Raw genomic sequence first — 18,423 nt, forward strand, 5'->3', positions numbered from 1 at the left:
GAAATTCAAGAAATGTTTTGCCAACTTATTAGCTAATGACTGAATTATCAGTTTTGAGTGAACTTTTGAGTGAAATTAATTTAAAATATAAAATAAGTGTTGAACCTGTTACATTTGAACTAGGGTGTAATCAGTGTGTGTTGTCTTTGCATTTTTATTGCAGTAAAAAAAAAAGCATTTTGCAAGGAGTGCGACGCTCATTGTGTGAGGTCACACGTGGGGGCGCCCGTGATTGGCTTGCAACCCGGAAGTAACGGGAACAGGGCGGAGTCAGGGAGAGAGTTGTAAACATGAGTTGTTCGTGTAGCAGATAGTTACAACAGTTTATGACAGTTTTTCCACAGCAGGTCTTCAACATTATAACAACTCGTAGCTAAGAGCCTCTGTGATAAACATGGAAGAAGTGACAGGAGCTCAGCTGATTGCAGAGTCTTTAAAGTCTCAGGTAAGACCGCTAACATTGAGAGGTGAAGACAAATGAAGTATGCTAACTTTCAAGTTAAGTTAGCAGCAACATGTCACCTTAAAACTGTGTCAAAGTTCAAGTCCTGCGCGGTCAAGTTTACTTTACTATGCAACTAATGACAACAATGTATAATTCTTCCTTACACTCATATTTCATTGTTGGTTTGTTAAAGGGTAACATTTCTCTCCTTGCAGCAAGTGGAGTACATGTTCGGGATAGTTGGTGTTCCTATCATTGAGGTGGCCATGGCTGCTCAGGCTGCAGGGATCAGATATGTGGGAATGCGCAACGAACAAGCGGTAACATTTTTGTTTGTTTGTTTTTAGAATAATTAAAGGCTGACCGATAATGATTTTTGAGCAAGTAAAAAAAAATCTGATATCCATATTTCAGCCAATACAAACACATTTTTGCCAATTATCTCTCAAATGTGGTTATCAAACACATGTGACTTACGCAATATGTAACGGAGGCAGATTAGACAGTTTAATAATAAACTTTTTGTCTAAAATGACGTCAAGGCACTGAAACATTAAACCGACTGCGTGATCTATAAAAAAAAGTTTTTTCCTACAGAGCAAAAATATAACCAAAAGACTTATTGCCAGTAGAGAGCCAGAATTGAAGTTTTTATGATGTCTTTTTTTCACATCCAAGGATGTCACCTCGCAGTGTTCAATTAGTTTTTACAATGTAATTTTAGACACCTTGTCAACGTAAGCCACAGACGTCCAAAGAACTTTTTGTGGCTCAAAAAAAAAAAAGTTTTGATGATGACCAAATTTCACTTCATGCCACAAAATCTACAGGGTGGATTCAAACCCCGAACCTCAACCTCAGTAGCCTGCAGGAGACATGCACTTTACTCTGTTCCTCAGCTTTATTAAAGACCATGGCTGATGTTCCAAGGCGGGATGACAAAACATGGTCTTTGGGGTATGTTTTTGCTCGGTGGGTTATATCAGTTCAACATATAACCAATACCAATATATAGGAGACAGGCCAACATCGCTGATAATATCGGTCAACTCTTGTATCGGTCTGTAAACATTCATTATTATTCTGTTACATTGCTGTTCACCCGCACTTACAATCCTTAACAACATTACGATAACATTTTGATATATAACAAATTCTGTCACACAACAGGCATGTTATGCTGCCTCTGCTGTTGGATACCTGACTGGGAGGTAAGACTTCACGTAACTACACAGAATATTGTGAGCAGCTGGTGTGACAGTGTGTATCTCATGTGTCTCCTGTGGTTTCTTGTATCCAGACCAGGTGCCTGCCTGGTGGTGTCTGGACCTGGACTCATTCATGCGCTAGGTGGAATGGCTAACGCTAACGTGAACTGCTGGTACAGTATGATTCAACAAACGGATGCTGCTCTTGTGCTGCTGTGAACAGTTCTAATATGGGTCCTGTGGGAGGCTGGTTTATGAAATGCATGTTGCCTTTGCAGGCCGGTGGTTGTTATTGGAGGCTCCTCAGATCAAAATCAGGAAACAGCAGGAGCCTTTCAGGAGTTCCCTCAGGTAATGCACTCGATCAGCTGGATTTTTTTCTGTTAAAGCCTCAGTAAATTGACACAGTTTTAAATTTGTTTCTAGGTGGAGGCATGTCGCCTTTATAGCAAGTTCTCTGCTAGACCCAGCAGCCTGGAGGCCATCCCTTCAGTGGTAGAGAAGGTAATGGATCCACTTGTAGTTGGTTTCCTTTTTTGTAGCATGCTAAATAAGATATTTTGTATAGTTGCATGACATTAACACATAAGTGATTTTATTATGTTTGCTCACAGGCAGTTCGCACAAGCATGTATGGGCGTCCAGGTGCTTGCTATGTGGACATTGCAGGGGACATGGTCAATGCAAAAGTGGACAGGAGCAAAGTCAGGTCTGCTGTGATTTTTAGCAGTTTTTCAATGTTTTTTTTTCTTCTGCATTGTATCACTTTTGTGATTCTAGATGTGTTTCCTCATGCAGACTTGTGTCCTGCTGTCCTACTCCACCAGTGAGTGTGGCTGACCAAGGTGCAATCACTGAAGCAATCTCCGTCTTGAAAGAAGCTAAAAGACCCTTAGTCATCGTCGGCAAAGGTAACATTAAATACATATGCAGTATATCTTGGAATGATTACATTTGATAAGTCAGAAACCCATATATTTGCCATTTGGAATAGCTCATTAGAAGTCATCATGATATGGGTATTGTTGATCGCTACAGGAGCAGCCTATGGCCGAGCAGAAACCGCTCTGAGGGAGTTTGTTGAAATGAGCGGCCTGCCATTTCTGCCCACCCCCATGGGGAAAGGGGTCCTTCCTGATGATCACCCCAACTGTGTGGCTGCTGCCCGCTCCAGGTTTCCCTTTTTTTGACAATAAAAAAATGCACGAATCAACAAGTGTAAAGCACATTTATTTAAGCCAAATTAAACATGTTTTTTTTTTCCGTTTTATCACCTCATTTATATAAGTACTGGTGTCTGAGTGACACAGAATAACAGGCTGTTGAAGAAATATCTCAATTGAATAGTATAAATCTGTGTTTTTTTCTGTGTGCATCTTATATTGTTTACTCTACACACACAGTAAATGTCTGCATGTACACCACTGTTCAAGGTATTCATTTTGTTTTACCCCTTTTGTCTTAACATTGCCACACCTGTTCCCCTTCGACTGTTTCTGGTACCAAGAGCCCTCCTCCAGGCTGATGTTGTGCTTCTGCTCGGAGCCAGACTGAATTGGATGCTGCATTTTGGTCTGCCACCTAGATTTCACCCTGATGTCAAGATCATCCAGGTATGTGAACGGGGAAGCAAAGAGTGTGTTTGATTTGTTGAAAAGCAGTTTCAAAATAATGTTTAGGGTAACTCACTGGTAAAAATCTTTAATTCTTTAATTCTGTCAGGTCAGTGCTTTAATAATCTAACACAATAATGCACTTGTGCTGTGTGTAGGTTGACCTCTGTGCTGAGGAGATGGGGAACAATGTGAGGCCTGCTGTTGCTCTCCTGGGAGACATCAATGCTATTGTCACTCAGGTAGCTGCAAAAATGAGTCTTTTTTTTGACTGACAAACTAATGTGCGTTGAAGATATACTATAAGAGAACAGCTCATCTGTGTGTGTGTGTGTGTGTGTGTGTGTGTGTGTGTGTGTGTGTGTGTGTGTGTGTGTGTGTGTGTGTGTGTGTGTGTGTCAACAGTGATTATGTCTTTGATTCTTTTCTTCAAGCTACTGGAGTGTGTCCATAGAGATGGCTGGAAATACTCGTCTGATACAGAGTGGTGGAGCGCACTGAAAGACAAAATTGCTGCTAATGCAAAAATATCAAAGGTGGGTTTTGGGTGACTGTGTGATGTTTTGACTCAGTGTTTTTTTTATCAGTGTTTTATCAGCCACATGCCGCTGATGACAAATAGTCAATATAATTTTGTGTTTGATACCAGTAGATGTTGGTTTCTTGTAATATTATTCATGCATTCTCACCAGACTTCTGCCCTTCTTTCTATCAACAGGCACTTGCTCTTCAGTCAACAGTACCCATGAACTACTACACAGTGTTTCATCATGTTTCCCAGCTGCTGCCACATGACTGTATAATTGTCAGTGAGGGTGCAAACACTATGGACATAGGACGCACAATGTTGAACAACTACCTACCTCGACACAGGTAAGGAATTCTCATCGAAGCAGATCTTAAAGAGCACTTCTTGATTGTGTTAATTGTTGTGTCTTTTTAAGGCATGTGTACACAAAAATGAATTACAAAGGGGGATTATTATACAGCAAATATGTGCTCACTGTTACTGTTTGACTAAAGTAAGCCTTAATTTCTGGGTAAACTTGAGAAGCTTGTTTAGCTAACGCTCATCCTGATGTTGTCCAGGTTGGATGCAGGTACATTTGGAACAATGGGCGTTGGCCTTGGTTTTGCTATAGCAGCCGCCACTGTGGAGAAGAGCAAGAATAGTAAAGGACAAAGGATAGTCTGCGTGGAGGGGGATAGTGCCTTTGGATTTTCTGGCATGGAGGTTGAAACCATGTGCAGGTGGGTTGATTGCCTCCTCTGCTAAACAATACTTCAACCTCCTTTAACTTCTTAATAACACAGTGCCTTTGTTTTTTTTCTAACAGATATAATCTACCTGTGGTCATCATTGTGGTCAATAACAATGGTATTTACAGCGGAGTGGATCCCGAGACCTGGAAAGAAATGGCAAAAATGGGAGATCTGACCTCTATGTGAGTCACACTTCAGGGAAAATGACTGAATCACTGAAATGGTTTACGACATTTTATCAGCTGTGATGTAATGGAAGATATCTAAAGCCATCATGTTGCCTGTCAGAGCCCCACCTGTGACCCTCCTACCTGAAGCACGCTATGATGAGGTCATGACAGCGTTTGGAGGTCGAGGGTTCCTGGTGAGGACGGTGGAGGAGCTGCGCAGTGCTTTACAGATGAGCTTAGATGACTGGGAGAGACCAAGTCTCCTAAATGTGCTCATCGACCCCTCCTCTGACAGAAAACAGCAGGTATATATATATTTGTGTGTGTGTGTGAGATGTCATCTCAGTCATCCAGGTCTAACTTTCATTTCGTTGTACTTCATTTGTTATTGTTGGTGATGTTGTTGTGGAGCATTTTGTTGTTAAATGTCTATCTTTGATATCTAATCATTTCTTTTGTCGCGGTTATATTTGTATGACAGTTGCCACAGACACAAAGAATTTTAGAAGTACAGGTCAAACTAAAAGATCCCTCTGGAGTTTACTTGAAAGTCCTCCTCAGCTGCTGAGGAACCTAAAAATGAAGGAAGGTACATAACGTGGCATACCAACTGTATTGAAGTCCATGGCAGATGCATGGAGAAATACACTAAAACCCAACATATCTACGTTGTATGACTAATGAAGAAAAATTGCCTCCAGAACATTAAAGAACACACTGTTCTGTTGTGTTGGTTATAGGACACACCTCTCTGTTGTGTTGGTTATCCCTCAATTTTGTTTGGGAGAGGCTCCTGTTCACCGTAAAAATGCAGTCTCATCAGCGATATTTGATATTTTGTCGAGTTTGGTCACAATATTATCAGCCCTGTGGAGTTTGGAGTTGGAAAAAGAAACAGTTGTTAACCTACTCTCTGTGATGTGTTCTTTCTTATTCTGGCAGCATTTCTTTATCAGATGTCATACAACATATATATGTTGGATTTTAGTGCGTTTATCCAAGCATCTCTCACTGACTTCAGCACAGCTGACAGCACAGTCTGGCACCAAAGCAAGATTTGCGATGTGATGACAATTCCTTCTTTATTAGGTCCTTTGATTTAAGCCAGTGAATCCTCAACAACAATCCTGCAGAAGTCCCACGCCCTCTGCTGGCTGAGGATGTAATTGATGCTGTGACACCACTTTTCTAATGCTTATAATACTACTGTAATGTTGGTGTTTCTCCCAACACAGTAAAAGCTCCACTAAAGGGGGCTGTTAATTAGGTCCTCGATCAGATTGCGGCATGACATCTCCACAGGATAAATGTTGAGGGTTTACCTGGCTTTCATTTTGATCGATGGCAAGTTCACAATAAATGTCTGCAGCTGAATCCCCGTGTCCAGACTTCCGTGCACATGCAGATTTGACAGTATTACGGACACAAACAGGTGGAAGGTCTATGGCTCCCCAAATCCACAACTTATTCACGCTTTTCATCTCAGAGCAATCAGGACTAAAGGATAGAGAACCTCATCTCACTCTCATACCACATTTCATCCTCTTGCAACCCGTGCCCTTGCAGACATGGGGTGATGACAGTGAAAACTACAGGCACATGCTGCAAGTCAGATTCACCCCCTGCATCATTTTTACATTGGACCTAGAAAAGACACAAGATGGACCGTGACTTACACGACACTGACAGTTGCAGCAGTAAAGCCAGGCCTGATTAAAAGCAGCATTGTTCAGCTCACCATCAGAGCAGAGCAACAAACAGTTTGGTGTTTACTTGACTCTCGTCTCATCCTTATGGGGCTGCATGGCTGACATGCCTCAGTGATCAGTAATCCATACACTCCAGGTGCACCGCAGAACTGTTGTATTCCGCTCACAATCCCTCCACCTCACACCAACCTGACCTTTCTATTTCAGAGTGCCCATAATTAGAAAGCGCGGCTCTCTGTGTTTATGTTGAATGTATCCATGCAACCCTTCGCTGACATGTTTGAAGGTTGTATTGAGGTCTGTAGCCCTGGTGCTAAGCTCCATGGTGGCCAGCAGAAAGACTTACGTGACCCCACATTCAGGTTCAGGGTTGAGTTTGGGGTTGAGTCTTAGACAGTTGATGGAGATTAACTATCCTATTATGTTTGAAATGACTCAACATTCACATAAGGCCCATTACATAAAGGAGACGATATCATCTCAGGAAGTCTAATATGATGCTGTGTTCTCTGTGTTTGCAGGACTTCCCTTGGCTCACACGCTCCAACTTATAGACCAAAAAGAGGGATCTTCCTGCTCCGTCCTCGACATTATCAGAACAGAAGTGACTGTTTTTCCGCAGGGAACTGGGAAAACTAGGAAAATATAAAGCTGCTTTTGTAACTTTTTTTGTAATTGTTTCCATGAAATAACTGATTTTTTTTCTTATTATTGATTAGTAGTATTAACAGTATTAGTATTAACAATTAACAAAAGGTTAAAGGAGCAGTTTGTAGGATGTGGCCAGAATTTTAGTTCAAAACATTTAAAAAAACTTAGATTGACAACACGTACTGTATTCAAGATTCTCTTTTACCGAACTAAGATAAGCATAATTGCCTCGTTAGCTCATTGTAAAACACGCTTCATTCAAACTCAACATAAATGACACTCACCACACCAGCCTTGGCTTGTTGTTCCACAGTCACCTCTGGTTTTGGTCGAGTAACATGTGAAAAGATTCCAGCTCCACGCGCCATTTTCACCTGCCGCTGATGTTTCGAATCTCTGTCGATTCCCTCTTGCTGCACAGCTCTGTTGTCCCCGTCTGCAATGACTTGTCGTGACCAAAGTCATAGTGTTGTTCAGAGCTGCACTTTCCTGTAACTGCTCAGCTAACTGAGCCATAAGCTAATTAGCTAACTGTAGCTAGCCCCAGCCAATGACAGCGAGCTCAGAGCAGCAGCTGTCAGTTACTTTGATGATGTGCTGCCTACTGTTGTTTCTGGAGCTACCTTTTAAATTCTGGTCATGTTCTAGAAATGACTCCTTTTAATTGAACATTTTTCTATACAATGAACATTATTTGCCTTTATTTGTTCGTGTCAGATCAGCGTTGTTGTTTTTTATAATTCACATGATAAATCTCATAGGTAATTGTGATGAACGTAACACAGTATATGGTTAAATAAACTATGTAAATGCTTGGAAAGTTAAAATGTCATTTTTATAATTTTATGTGCTAAAAAACGGTCCTGTCCAGATTTTTACAATCGCATATGTGCATTGATACATTTACACCCTCCTTTATATTAGTAAGTTATTAGTAATACATTGGGAACACCTTGAAACAAGGTGAAAATCTTATGTAATATCTAGATATATATTTTTTTTAATTGTATGCAGTGATAGCTTTAAAAAAATAGCGCATAGTATGATCAATCTTTATTAGATTTATGTTTGTATTGTGTATTAATTAATATCAAGTTACATGAATTTTGAGAAGTGATGTTGCCTGTATTTCCACTTTTGTTTACAGCTCTCACATCCCTCAGAAAGCCTCCTCGGAAATGGAGACACTTAATTTTGTGGGACAGACTGGGCAATAAAACCAATCAGGTCTGGACATAATGGACGCCACAATGCACTTGTGGGGGGGGGAGATGCACAGTTTACTGCATAAACAGAGATGCACTGATAAACAAAGAGAAACACTGATGAGAGTTGTCTCAGGGTGCACAGAAGACCACTTCATACAGGATCCCATTTAGACTCTCTCACTGAAAAAAAAAAAACCCCACCATGGCTTGGTCACATTAAGTCTCCCCACGAGAGCGGTGGAAACAACAAAAGGCACCCCCCTGCAGTAGTAGAGATCTAATATTGGCACCCGAAGCAGCTGGCGGGCTGTCTCCTGTAATTTTAGCGCGCACTGATGCAGAGGAAAGATTTAATGGGCATTGGTCAGCGTACCCTCTTGTGAGGGCGTAAAGGAGGCAGAGCGGAGAGAGGGAGGGGAGCAGAGGGAGAGGACAGTGAGGAGAGAGGGAGAGAGAAAGGCAGCGTGTGAGAGCTGCTGTGGCTCAGAAATAAAGTCAGGCAACTATCTGGAGCAGCATGACTCTTCTAACACTTGGACTCTATCTGCCTTTGTGGTTTTGTTATGGCCTGGCTCAGTCCTCTTTTTTGGACAGCTTTGTTGCATTCCCAGCAGGTAAGAATGAGTGTGTGTGTCAGTGTGTAGGTGTGTGTACTGTACTTACTGTACTGCACTGTACATACAGTGCTATGCATGCACAGGTGTTGAGAGAGTTGTGCTGTAACAGCACGGATACTGCATGTCTGGTTTTAGGATTCGTTTGGAGCTTACTATCTTTGAGAAATACACTTGTTTTGATTTTCTTGTCGCCCATGAGGTAGAGTGGAAATGCCTCTATAAATAGCGAGACCAGCTCCAGTCCTTCAGCGAGAGGCACAGTCACTTCATATCTGTGTTTAGCTTTAGGAACTCTGCCGGACGGGTGTCATGATCTGATAGTTTGCACCTGTTTCCCTTCCTACATATGCTGCTCTTGCATGTACTAACCGCTTTTATTTGTCAGTTTTGTACTATATATAAGGGGTTCCTATTTCACAATTTGTCAGGGTCTGTGAACCTCAGCTTCCTGTGCATGTCCGTGTGTCCTAACAACACATTAACATGCCCTCCTCCGACTGTCTTCCTCTAATTTTCTACACCTTGGCATCACTTCTCGTGTGACTGCATGTGCACCTTGCACAGCTCTCAGATCCCAGGAGCAGCAGAAGAGGTTCAGCCCATGCTGTTTACTGAGTCCGCCTCCACCCCCACTGTTTCCTCCACCCCCCTCACTTTGGCGCCGCCACGCTCATGTGAGTCAAAGTCATGTGACTTTCTATTGTGGAATATCTGTCTGTTGATATGTCCTTGGGTGATATCCAAACTGCCACACTTGCTACGTTTTGACCCCCTTAATGACACTGCTGAAATGCTCAGATGGTGGGACATGTTTCGCAGGAAGAAATGGGTTATCGAAATGGTGTTGTTGTATCAAGAGTGGGATGAATTTCAAACGTTGCTATAAAAATCTTAACGGTGTCATTCTGATGATTCTCCTTTATTCAGCATTTGCGTCAGAGATGTCAAAGAACGCAGTATTTTTATTTTTATTTTCATTTTACAGAATGAGGAAATTTCAAATCATGGTGGTGAGTCGAGCGAGCCGGGCAACGGGGGCAAAGGTTCAGCCTGTGTCCAAGGCCCCCAAGGGCCTGCTGGTCCCCCTGGCATTGAGGTAGGATTCCCAAATGCATCCCTGTTATTCCAGCATTAGCAGTGTACTGTAGATCTGCTCATTCCAACACACCTACAATCTGACTCGGTCTGCATGAGTTCGAGGTGTTAAGAATTAGTACTCCAACACTGATATTACCTCCATCTCCTCTCCAACTTGAGAGTTCCTGCAGAGCATGAGATGGGGATTTCTCTGGCCCTTGTAACACAGCGGCCCATTAACGCTCCACATTTAGCTCAGACACAAATAGCCTTTTTCCACTGCCTGCCAGTGTGCCACACATCATTCTCAGAAACTGTCCGAAGAGCAGTCTGCCTGGAAAGGCATACTGGGTTGCGTAAATTCCAGGGATTACCAACACAAGCGTGTGTTTGTGTACTCTAGTGATGAAAGATATTAAAGCATTTTGGTGTCATAGGTGCTTATGAACCAAACCTTCTCCTCTGCTGAAATGCAGATTTGCCAAATTGTTGTTGAAGCCTTGCCCATCTGAGGCTATTACAGCACCAGTTGGACTGCAGCAGCGATTCAGTATATCAAAAGGGACCCAGGAGGCACTTTTTAAATCAATAGTGGCTACTCAGCCTTAAGATAATTGAAACCGCAGCAGACATGACTCTATAGTTGGGATGCTGTGGACGATAAAACTGATTTAGATAGGTATCTCTGTAATTTATGAACCATTGTCATACATTTTTTTTTTATGTTCATCAGGGCCCACCTGGATTACCTGGGATTGGAGGGCCCAAGGGTGAAAAGGTAAGCAGTTTACCCCCATATGCTCTTCTCTCATTAGAGTAGCTCATTATCAGCTACTCTTTATGTTCTAAGCTGGAGTCTAATTGACCTGTTGCACATGATGGAAGTGTATGAAATAACCACTGTCCTTGTCCCCCCTCCTCCACATCCTGTCGCCAGGGAGAAATCGGAAGACCTGGGCGAAAGGTGAGAGTCCCCATTAATCACTCCATATTCCCCGCTAAGTGGATTTACTCAAAAATGAGATACAGTGCCTCCGCCTGCTCGCTAGCTGTAAGTCAGGGCGGCTGGTCCCTGGCCGTGTGCATCAAGAGATTGTGGGCAACCTTGACAGGAGACAGCACTGCCACAGTGACAGTCAAGATGCGAGGGATGCAGAGCTGCTGAGGCGGGCTGTTTTTTCGATGGCGGGCAGAGTTAACATGCAGGTCTCCTCTCTCTCACAGAAGACTATTGCCTCAGTTGACCCCTCAAAGACGCCTCCCTCTCTGTTAGGACTCGCGTTTGATTCAGGGGCAGGCGAGAGAGAAGCGACCTCCCTAAATGACCAGCCGCTGTGGTGGGTTGAGCAGTGAAAGCGGCCCAGTGGGAGCGCTTCAACTGGTTGCTGGCCTGACTGAGCAGCTTTGCAGCACTGCAGTGCAATTTAGCTTAGTGCTTCAGCCAGGTCATAAATCATTTTATTTCCCACAAGCACGAGCTCCTGTTCTATATACAGCCCATCATTTAATTAAAGAGAGCAAAGTGACAGGGCTCGTTAAAGTCATTCTCCCTCTACATGTGCAGCAGCGTCTGATAAATACTGTGGCAAGCAGGCTGTCAGCTTATGCAGCAAATCCTGCACTCGGCTTTCACGCAAAGCAAACAGGCGTAAGAGGCCCTGATTTCATTAACTGCTTCTTCAGCTGTGGCAGCAAGAGTTTCATTAGTGTTTTATATGGTATTTCTGTATCTGTGTTAAAATTGATTTCTACTTTCTACAGGGTCGGACAGGTCCCCCCGGACTTCCTGGGAAGCTGGGACCAGCTGGGTGGCCGGGACCAAGTGGGCCCAAAGTGAGTAAGTCACACCTCATAATGTAGATGATGCAATATATGACGTGACGTGAGACCAGTAAGTGGCGAGATAAGGTAGGGTGGATGAGAATTAGTGACAATTTGTTTCCCTATTTGTACAATGAAATTTATGTAGTTTATCCACTTTTTTGTCCCATTATTTAATGTTTTCCTCCCGTGTCAGGGTGAGAAAGGAGACTCTGGGCTGATGGGTTTACCAGGAGCCAGAGGATTAATCGGGCCACGGGTATGATCTACATTATGGAGCATACTGATCATGGGATGGTATCACTTTCACACTACCTGATTTCATCCTGGATGTTTAATATCTGTGATCTTTATTTTTAGGGTTTACCTGGTTATAAAGGAGAAAAGGTATGTGGCTGTTTTTATTTGTTAGAAAATTCTAGAAGAAAAGAAATATATATATATATATAACCATATTCCATTGTATATGTTATGTGACACGTTGTAATCTGCTCCATCAGGGTTCCCGAGGTGATCGTGGTGAGAGTGGAATGAAAGGCGACAAGGTGGGCAAAGTTTATCGGCGGGCTCTTGTGAATCAAAGTGCTGAAGTGGATATATTCTGAAAATTATTTACCGTTCTTTATCCGCAGGGTGGAATGGGCTTCCCAGGAATGCTTGGACAGAAAGTGAGAAACACAACAGAACAAGAAGGAATTTCTGAATTTTCCTCTGCAGAATTTTCCAAATCAGACCAAATTCAATGCTGAGATGATGTGATTTGTTGTGCAGGGGGAAATGGGTCCAAAGGGGGAACCTGGAATCTCAGGAAACAGAGGACCCGCAGGCCAACCAGGGAAGAGAGGCAAGCAGGTGAGATGATTGTGGAAATGAGTAATGTGGGATGTGATATTCTTGTTGCACTGTTTTAAAGCAGTATTATTTTGAGTTGTATTTGTGCCTCCATTTATAGTGTTTGATTTATTATTTTGAGCACATTACAAGTATATTTTGCAGAGAAAATGTATCGAGCATGCAGGTAGGGTTAGGTAGGTAGAACTGAAAGCACATAGAGTGCATTTTCTGTATGCAGATCATAGTAAATATGCATGCAGTTTATTAGAACAGTAGATTTTTGTTAAAAGTTAATAATTTTCCCTCAACATGATGTGAAGAAATGTTCATGACAGTCCACTTTTGTTTCATTTTTATTGTGTTTTAGGGAGTGAAAGGGGACCCAGGCCGTGTTGGTCCCATGGGACCTGCAGGGCCACAGGGACCTATTGGCCACCCCGGTCCTCCTGGTTCACCTGCCACAGGTGAGAACTTCAACCATAAATCAAACTAATGGATTTGGTCGGGGTATGGATTAGTTAAAGCGATTGGTTTGTGTGTGGCTCTGCACTGTTTGTGTTTGTGTGAAACGCTTTGCAACCAGTGTGAGTAGGAGCAAACCTGTGTCAGCAAAAGGAAGCACACTCTAGACCGGTGTAAGAGGTAGCGCCGGTAGTCTTATTTAGCACCAGAGAAACTTTATCCCCTGAGATGAAACACGATGCTGCTGTCATGACATCATGTGGCTAAAATGGTTCCACAGATGGCGAGACGCCCTTACAAGTATTGTGTCACCAGATCATTAATGTGACATTTGTTGTCTCGATCAAGTTTCCAAGTGAATTAAGTTTATTGTGTTTGCGTCTTGATAGATGAATCAAAGATACGTTTCATTACATACAGTATTTATATTATCCTGTTCCCTCAACAACACTTCACTCTACTGTAGCTCACTGACCCAGAAATACTTTTACGTGGCACGAAATGTGTTGCCTTTTTAATCTTTTTTATTGCTTTGTGTGTATTGATATAATGTTGTTTTCCTCTCTGTGTGTGTTTAGGACTGTACATGGTTGGAACAAAGGGTGCACGCGGTCCACCAGGGCCTCCTGGAAAGTGTAACTGCGGCTCTCTCAGTAGTTCGCCATATGATGATTATCCTTCCAGAGGAAACTATCCCAAAGTACCGGCGGTGAGGACAAAGTAGTCCAAAATAATGCAGTTACAGTTGTTAAAATTAAAATCTTAAGGGTTTTTTATTAGAATGCATATACTGTGTGTATTTACAATCTCTGATATGATCTAATTATGCTGTTATTTTCACTGGTGTTGGGGTTTCTGGGTTTTAATAACTTCTGAGTGAATAATTTAAAGATAAAAAGTTTTGAAGGATAAAAGGAGGGAGGGATTTTGGTTTGAGACCATATTGCCAACTCGGAAATGAAATTTTAATGCTCAATATCTCAAAATTGCACTCCAACGCGACTCAAAATGCACTAAATATTGAAACCATTTCCTCACTTGGCCTTTCGTCCAGATATTCGTTGTGAGCAACGAGGAAGAACTGGAGCGTCTTCACACAGATAACGCTCTCGCATTCCGCAAAGATCAGAGATCTCTCTATTTCAAAGACATTGATGGCTGGCTGCCAATCCAGGTATCATTGCATGCAGCAAAATATTATAATTGCATTCTTTTTCAAGCAGTTTTTTCCTTTTTGTTCAAGTTTTTTAAACTCTGTAAAAGACTTTTCCATTCCAGCTGACGCCGTTCCAGTCCATGGAAAACGCGCCTGACGATGAAGGTTACTGCGGTGACGGGATTGTGCAGATTTCCACTGGGGAGGAGTGTGATGACAGGAACAGAGTCGTCACCGACGGCTGCGTCAGTAAGTCATGCGTCTATGTCCGGTGGTCTATTATAGCTCCTTAGTTGTACTTTGCTGTGCACGTATAACGTGACCCCGCCACCTCTGTTGTCTCCCCTTTCCACAGAGTGTAAACATGCCTATTGCGGAGACGGATACCGCTATGAGGGGGCTGAGGAGTGTGATGGGAAGGACTTTGGATACCAGACATGTAATTCATATCTTCCAGGGTAAGCACAGTTTACAGCCTTATGTTGATGTAAACTCTATGCTGCCTGTTTGTGTTTTCACGACCAAAAGGTTATTTTTTCTCTTATTTACAGGTCATATGGTCACCTCAAGTGCACGCCACACTGTGTTATTGACTCCACAAACTGCAAGTACTTCACTTGAGGAGGAAGCTGGACTGTGTAGCAGATAACAGAAATATTTTTCATGCAAAAAAAAAATAAGAATAACGCTCCAAGAAAAGAGACTCTGAAGGTAGAGGCAACCAATGGTTTAATGATGAAAAACATAACACATATATGTAACTCCTCTGTATTGCTGCTGAGATGCCACATAGCTCCCTGGAGTTATGTTCAGTCAGTGAGGGTGAAAACCTTCATCCACACATCGGAAATGCACAGGACAACCGGCTGCACTCCGTCTTAACAAGCAGGACTTAAGGCCGGCCTCCTCACCTCACCACGCCCGATTGGACCGGAATCAGCCTCTGGATGCAATATGTTGTGCGACAGCCATGCAGAGACTTAATCAAGTGCCAGTGGGAGATGTTGCAGAGGAGCAGTAGCCGGGCCAGAGGCGAGTTAATCTTGACCCAGTTACTGTTGAGAAAGAGAAGGCAGTAGGACATCCAGAGCCGTGGCCTCAGGTATTCTACTGCACAGCATTTGCATGAGGCTGTGATTACTGAGACCATGACAGCAGCTGTCAGCATCCGAGCATGTAACCTATCACTTAACTTACTGTTGCCACAAGGTTTGCACTGTATAGTCTCAATATCACATCAAACATTTCACTTGTAGTCAGATCAATATGTATGGTTAGTGGTGGGTGTAGTGCATGAATTATGCACTGAAATATTTCAGCGAGACTGTTATACCACAAGGCCACTTCTTCAGAGGCCGACTTGGCTCGTGGCGGGACTGTACTGGACAAGGTTTCATAAATCCAAACATTTCTCAGGAACCAACATGTAGCTCCACACAGGCCTCCTCCACTACTCTCTTTGTAAATGAAATGGCAGTGACTGTAAGCTGAAGCACACGGGCATCTCAAACAAGAGCTTTAAAGTATCCACAAGGTGCAGGCCTCCGGGTGCCATCGAGTTTCCTCCCTGTGCTTCGGTGAGAAATGAAATATACCGTATGGGAAGGCTTGAAACTGTTATGTCCTTAAATTTCCTCACTGCACAGGAAGAAAAAAAGGCTGGAATAGTCTGTTAGCTGCTAAAAGGGGGAGGAATTTCAATTCCAGTCTGTTCTTTGGTCATTACTGTATTTACTCTATTACCTCTTTATCCAGTCTTTCTGTCTTACAGTATATACAGAAACTCAACAGTAAACTTAACAGTGTAGATGTAGTCTGCTGGACTGTGCCGATATAAGCTGACATTTTTTTTTTTTTTCCATAAGCTACTGTACGAGTCGCAGTGCCAAGGGAGAGCTTGTCTCAGCTGTACTTAGATGTAGTCAGGCGTTCTCAAGTGTAAAAGCAATTGAAAGTTTAAGACTGTTACTATATTGTCTCCGCATGCTCTCTGTGATACCTCGCTTGTGTGTGTGAAGCCATAACACTTTTGTCAGACATTTTGTAAACCACTGCATTCATCAGCATAGCAGGTGTCTTAAAGAGATATCAGTCTTGCTCTGCCCAGAGTGTAGCCAAGTACTGTATGTATGATAGTGACGAACCGTGCCATGCGCACAGCTGAAATACCTTTTGGAAACTATGTTGAATGTTCTGTCTGTGGCTGCTGTGCTCAATCCTGTACCGTGTACGTCGAAACATAACATGCATGTGGTAACGTACTGTAAGGCTTTATGAAATATAGTATGCACTGTGGCTGGGATGGTGAAAGTTCATGTTTTGTTTCATTGCTCCAGTATGATTTATACAGTAGTTGTGGGTCGTTTTAAAAAAAAAAAAAGAGAGAGAGATGAAAAATAAAACATTCATTCAAAGCCTTTCCTTTCACGTCTTTAGGTTTGAGTCAGTGGCTTGTCAGCAGCTCTGATTTCTATCTGCCTTGAGCGGGCAGTGACAGTGATTGGACGCTGTGCGAAAAGCCACAGACAGTGATAGAGATGCTATTGATGTCCTTTCACAGCACTCACTGTAAGAAAAAAAAAAAAAAAAGCAGATATCCATCAAGTGGAGAAAAAAATAGCTGTCAGCAGCTACTTGCAAAGTGCTGCGTCGGACTAAATAGACAGCACAGTGAAGTCTCGTCATTTTTTTTTTTGTTTTTTTTTTGTCAGACATGGCAATGAGTTTTTTGCTTTTCATTCTGTCTCGATGTAGCCTGGTCTGTGCCTGGAGATGTGGCACAGCGATACAGGTTGGGCACGGGCAGTCAGCCAGTGTTGCAGCAGAGATGCTCGAGGACCGGACTCGGCCACGTAACTCTATTAGCATGCCGTATTTCTTTTTCTAAATCACATCAGGATAATTTGTCTGCTGAGATGCCCGAGTAAAAGCTTACTTCGGTGTATTCATCCGATCAGGTGCATTCCCCTGACCAGGCCAATCAGATTTGTGGCACAGATGTCTCAAGGCAGCACTAAATGTCACTGGAGATGCAGTGTCCAACCCTGTGTCTGCTGCTCTGTAATGAAAAGATCTGCCGTGCATACATACAGAAGAATCCCCCCCCAAGTCAAGTTTTCTATTTGTGGAGCTTGGGATGTTCTCTCAGGCACAAATTAATTTATCTTCTTATAGCTGTTTGATTGATTTTCCCTCTCGCAAAGACACGGGCCATCAAGTCGAACAGTTAAGAAGCAGGATCTATTCTGAGCTCTCGCAGGTATTAAGTTGAGGATCTGAAATCAAACACTTTTTCCAACAAAAGGAGTTATTTTGGTACATGTTGGGTGGTGTAGCGTTACAATAAGGCAATGCAAAGGAGGCTACAGGGACAGGAAGCGGGCAGGGACCCAGCTGTTGGCCTGGGCCAAGTGAAAATCCCTGACCTATAGGCAGGAATGGCTGGCATGCAGGGTGCTGTGGGTCTTGGCAGGGGACAAACTACTGCTTGCACATGCAAAACACTCAACACAGACAACGAGGTATGCCAAGGTGCTACTAAAGCTCGCTGCCACTGTTGTTTAAGCTAGAACACCTGTGCAGATTTACTATACTGCTTACCCATTGATGGGTTTGGTTAATATGATGAATATAAACGGGGTGAATATAAACAGCAGAATGTAGCCTATTAAATAATGTTCAAGGTACGATATGTAAGAATTTAACAAAAGTTTAACAAAAGTTATCAAAGAATGTGAAGAAATAAGAATTTCATGTCAAAGAAGTGATTTGTTAAAGAAATATCTACTGACGCTTGCATGCTAACCAGGTAGTCAAAGCCAGTCTTTTCTCATAATAACACTTCCAGCCGTGAGCTGCACAGCTAACAGAGCTAACTAGCTAACAACAGCTAAAGTTAATAGCCACCTTTAAGTAAAACAAAAAAATGTGTGAAGAACTTTCTAGAAATTTCTCTTTTTGCACAAAATGTATAAATTCAAGCACGCCCTGCTGGGAAAAAAAACAGTATAGGTCAGCACCGAAACACAACATATGCTGCCCGCATTTACCCATATCTATTTGTGTCTGCTATGTCAGAACCTTCAAGGCCTTGATTTTTCCATCATATCCGCTAACTATCATGGATTCCCATGGGAACCACATGCAGAGGACTGAGGGTCAAGGTTGACAGAAAATGGCCTAAAAATGT

At 42.7% G+C, this 18,423-nt stretch overlaps 2 protein-coding genes across 4 annotated transcripts; both read left to right on the forward strand.

Moving 5' to 3' along the window:
• The first annotated feature begins 253 nt into the window (after nucleotides 1-253).
• Nucleotides 254-8,064, forward strand: hacl1 (2-hydroxyacyl-CoA lyase 1). The gene is made up of 17 exons (XM_037075193.1): nucleotides 254-445; nucleotides 661-765; nucleotides 1,616-1,656; nucleotides 1,746-1,826; nucleotides 1,932-2,004; nucleotides 2,080-2,157; nucleotides 2,268-2,362; nucleotides 2,452-2,564; nucleotides 2,692-2,827; nucleotides 3,161-3,266; nucleotides 3,425-3,508; nucleotides 3,701-3,802; nucleotides 3,985-4,139; nucleotides 4,356-4,517; nucleotides 4,604-4,711; nucleotides 4,818-5,004; nucleotides 6,930-8,064. Exons 1-17 carry the CDS (start codon nucleotides 395-397, stop codon nucleotides 6,960-6,962), a joined length of 1,710 nt encoding a protein of 569 aa, XP_036931088.1. The 5' UTR covers nucleotides 254-394; the 3' UTR covers nucleotides 6,963-8,064.
• A 234-nt stretch (nucleotides 8,065-8,298) lies between these two features.
• On the forward strand, nucleotides 8,299-16,648 carry colq (collagen-like tail subunit (single strand of homotrimer) of asymmetric acetylcholinesterase). 3 transcript variants are annotated; one of them, XM_037075194.1, is made up of 17 exons: nucleotides 8,299-8,881; nucleotides 9,449-9,558; nucleotides 9,870-9,980; nucleotides 10,695-10,739; nucleotides 10,899-10,925; nucleotides 11,723-11,794; nucleotides 11,979-12,041; nucleotides 12,143-12,169; nucleotides 12,283-12,327; nucleotides 12,415-12,450; nucleotides 12,554-12,634; nucleotides 12,984-13,080; nucleotides 13,657-13,787; nucleotides 14,133-14,252; nucleotides 14,342-14,483; nucleotides 14,590-14,692; nucleotides 14,786-16,648. In XM_037075194.1, exons 1-17 carry the CDS (start codon nucleotides 8,785-8,787, stop codon nucleotides 14,853-14,855), a joined length of 1,377 nt encoding a protein of 458 aa, XP_036931089.1. In that variant the 5' UTR covers nucleotides 8,299-8,784; the 3' UTR covers nucleotides 14,856-16,648. The 3 variants fall into 3 exon arrangements, with proteins under 3 accessions (XP_036931089.1, XP_036931090.1, XP_036931091.1); XM_037075195.1 differs by having other exon boundaries at nucleotides 14,357-14,483; XM_037075196.1 differs by lacking the exon at nucleotides 9,449-9,558.
• Nucleotides 16,649-18,423: the final 1,775 nt, after the last annotated feature.

The sequence above is a fragment of the Acanthopagrus latus genome, chromosome 17 (genome assembly GCF_904848185.1).
Source record: "Acanthopagrus latus isolate v.2019 chromosome 17, fAcaLat1.1, whole genome shotgun sequence".
NCBI lineage: Eukaryota > Metazoa > Chordata > Actinopteri > Spariformes > Sparidae > Acanthopagrus > Acanthopagrus latus.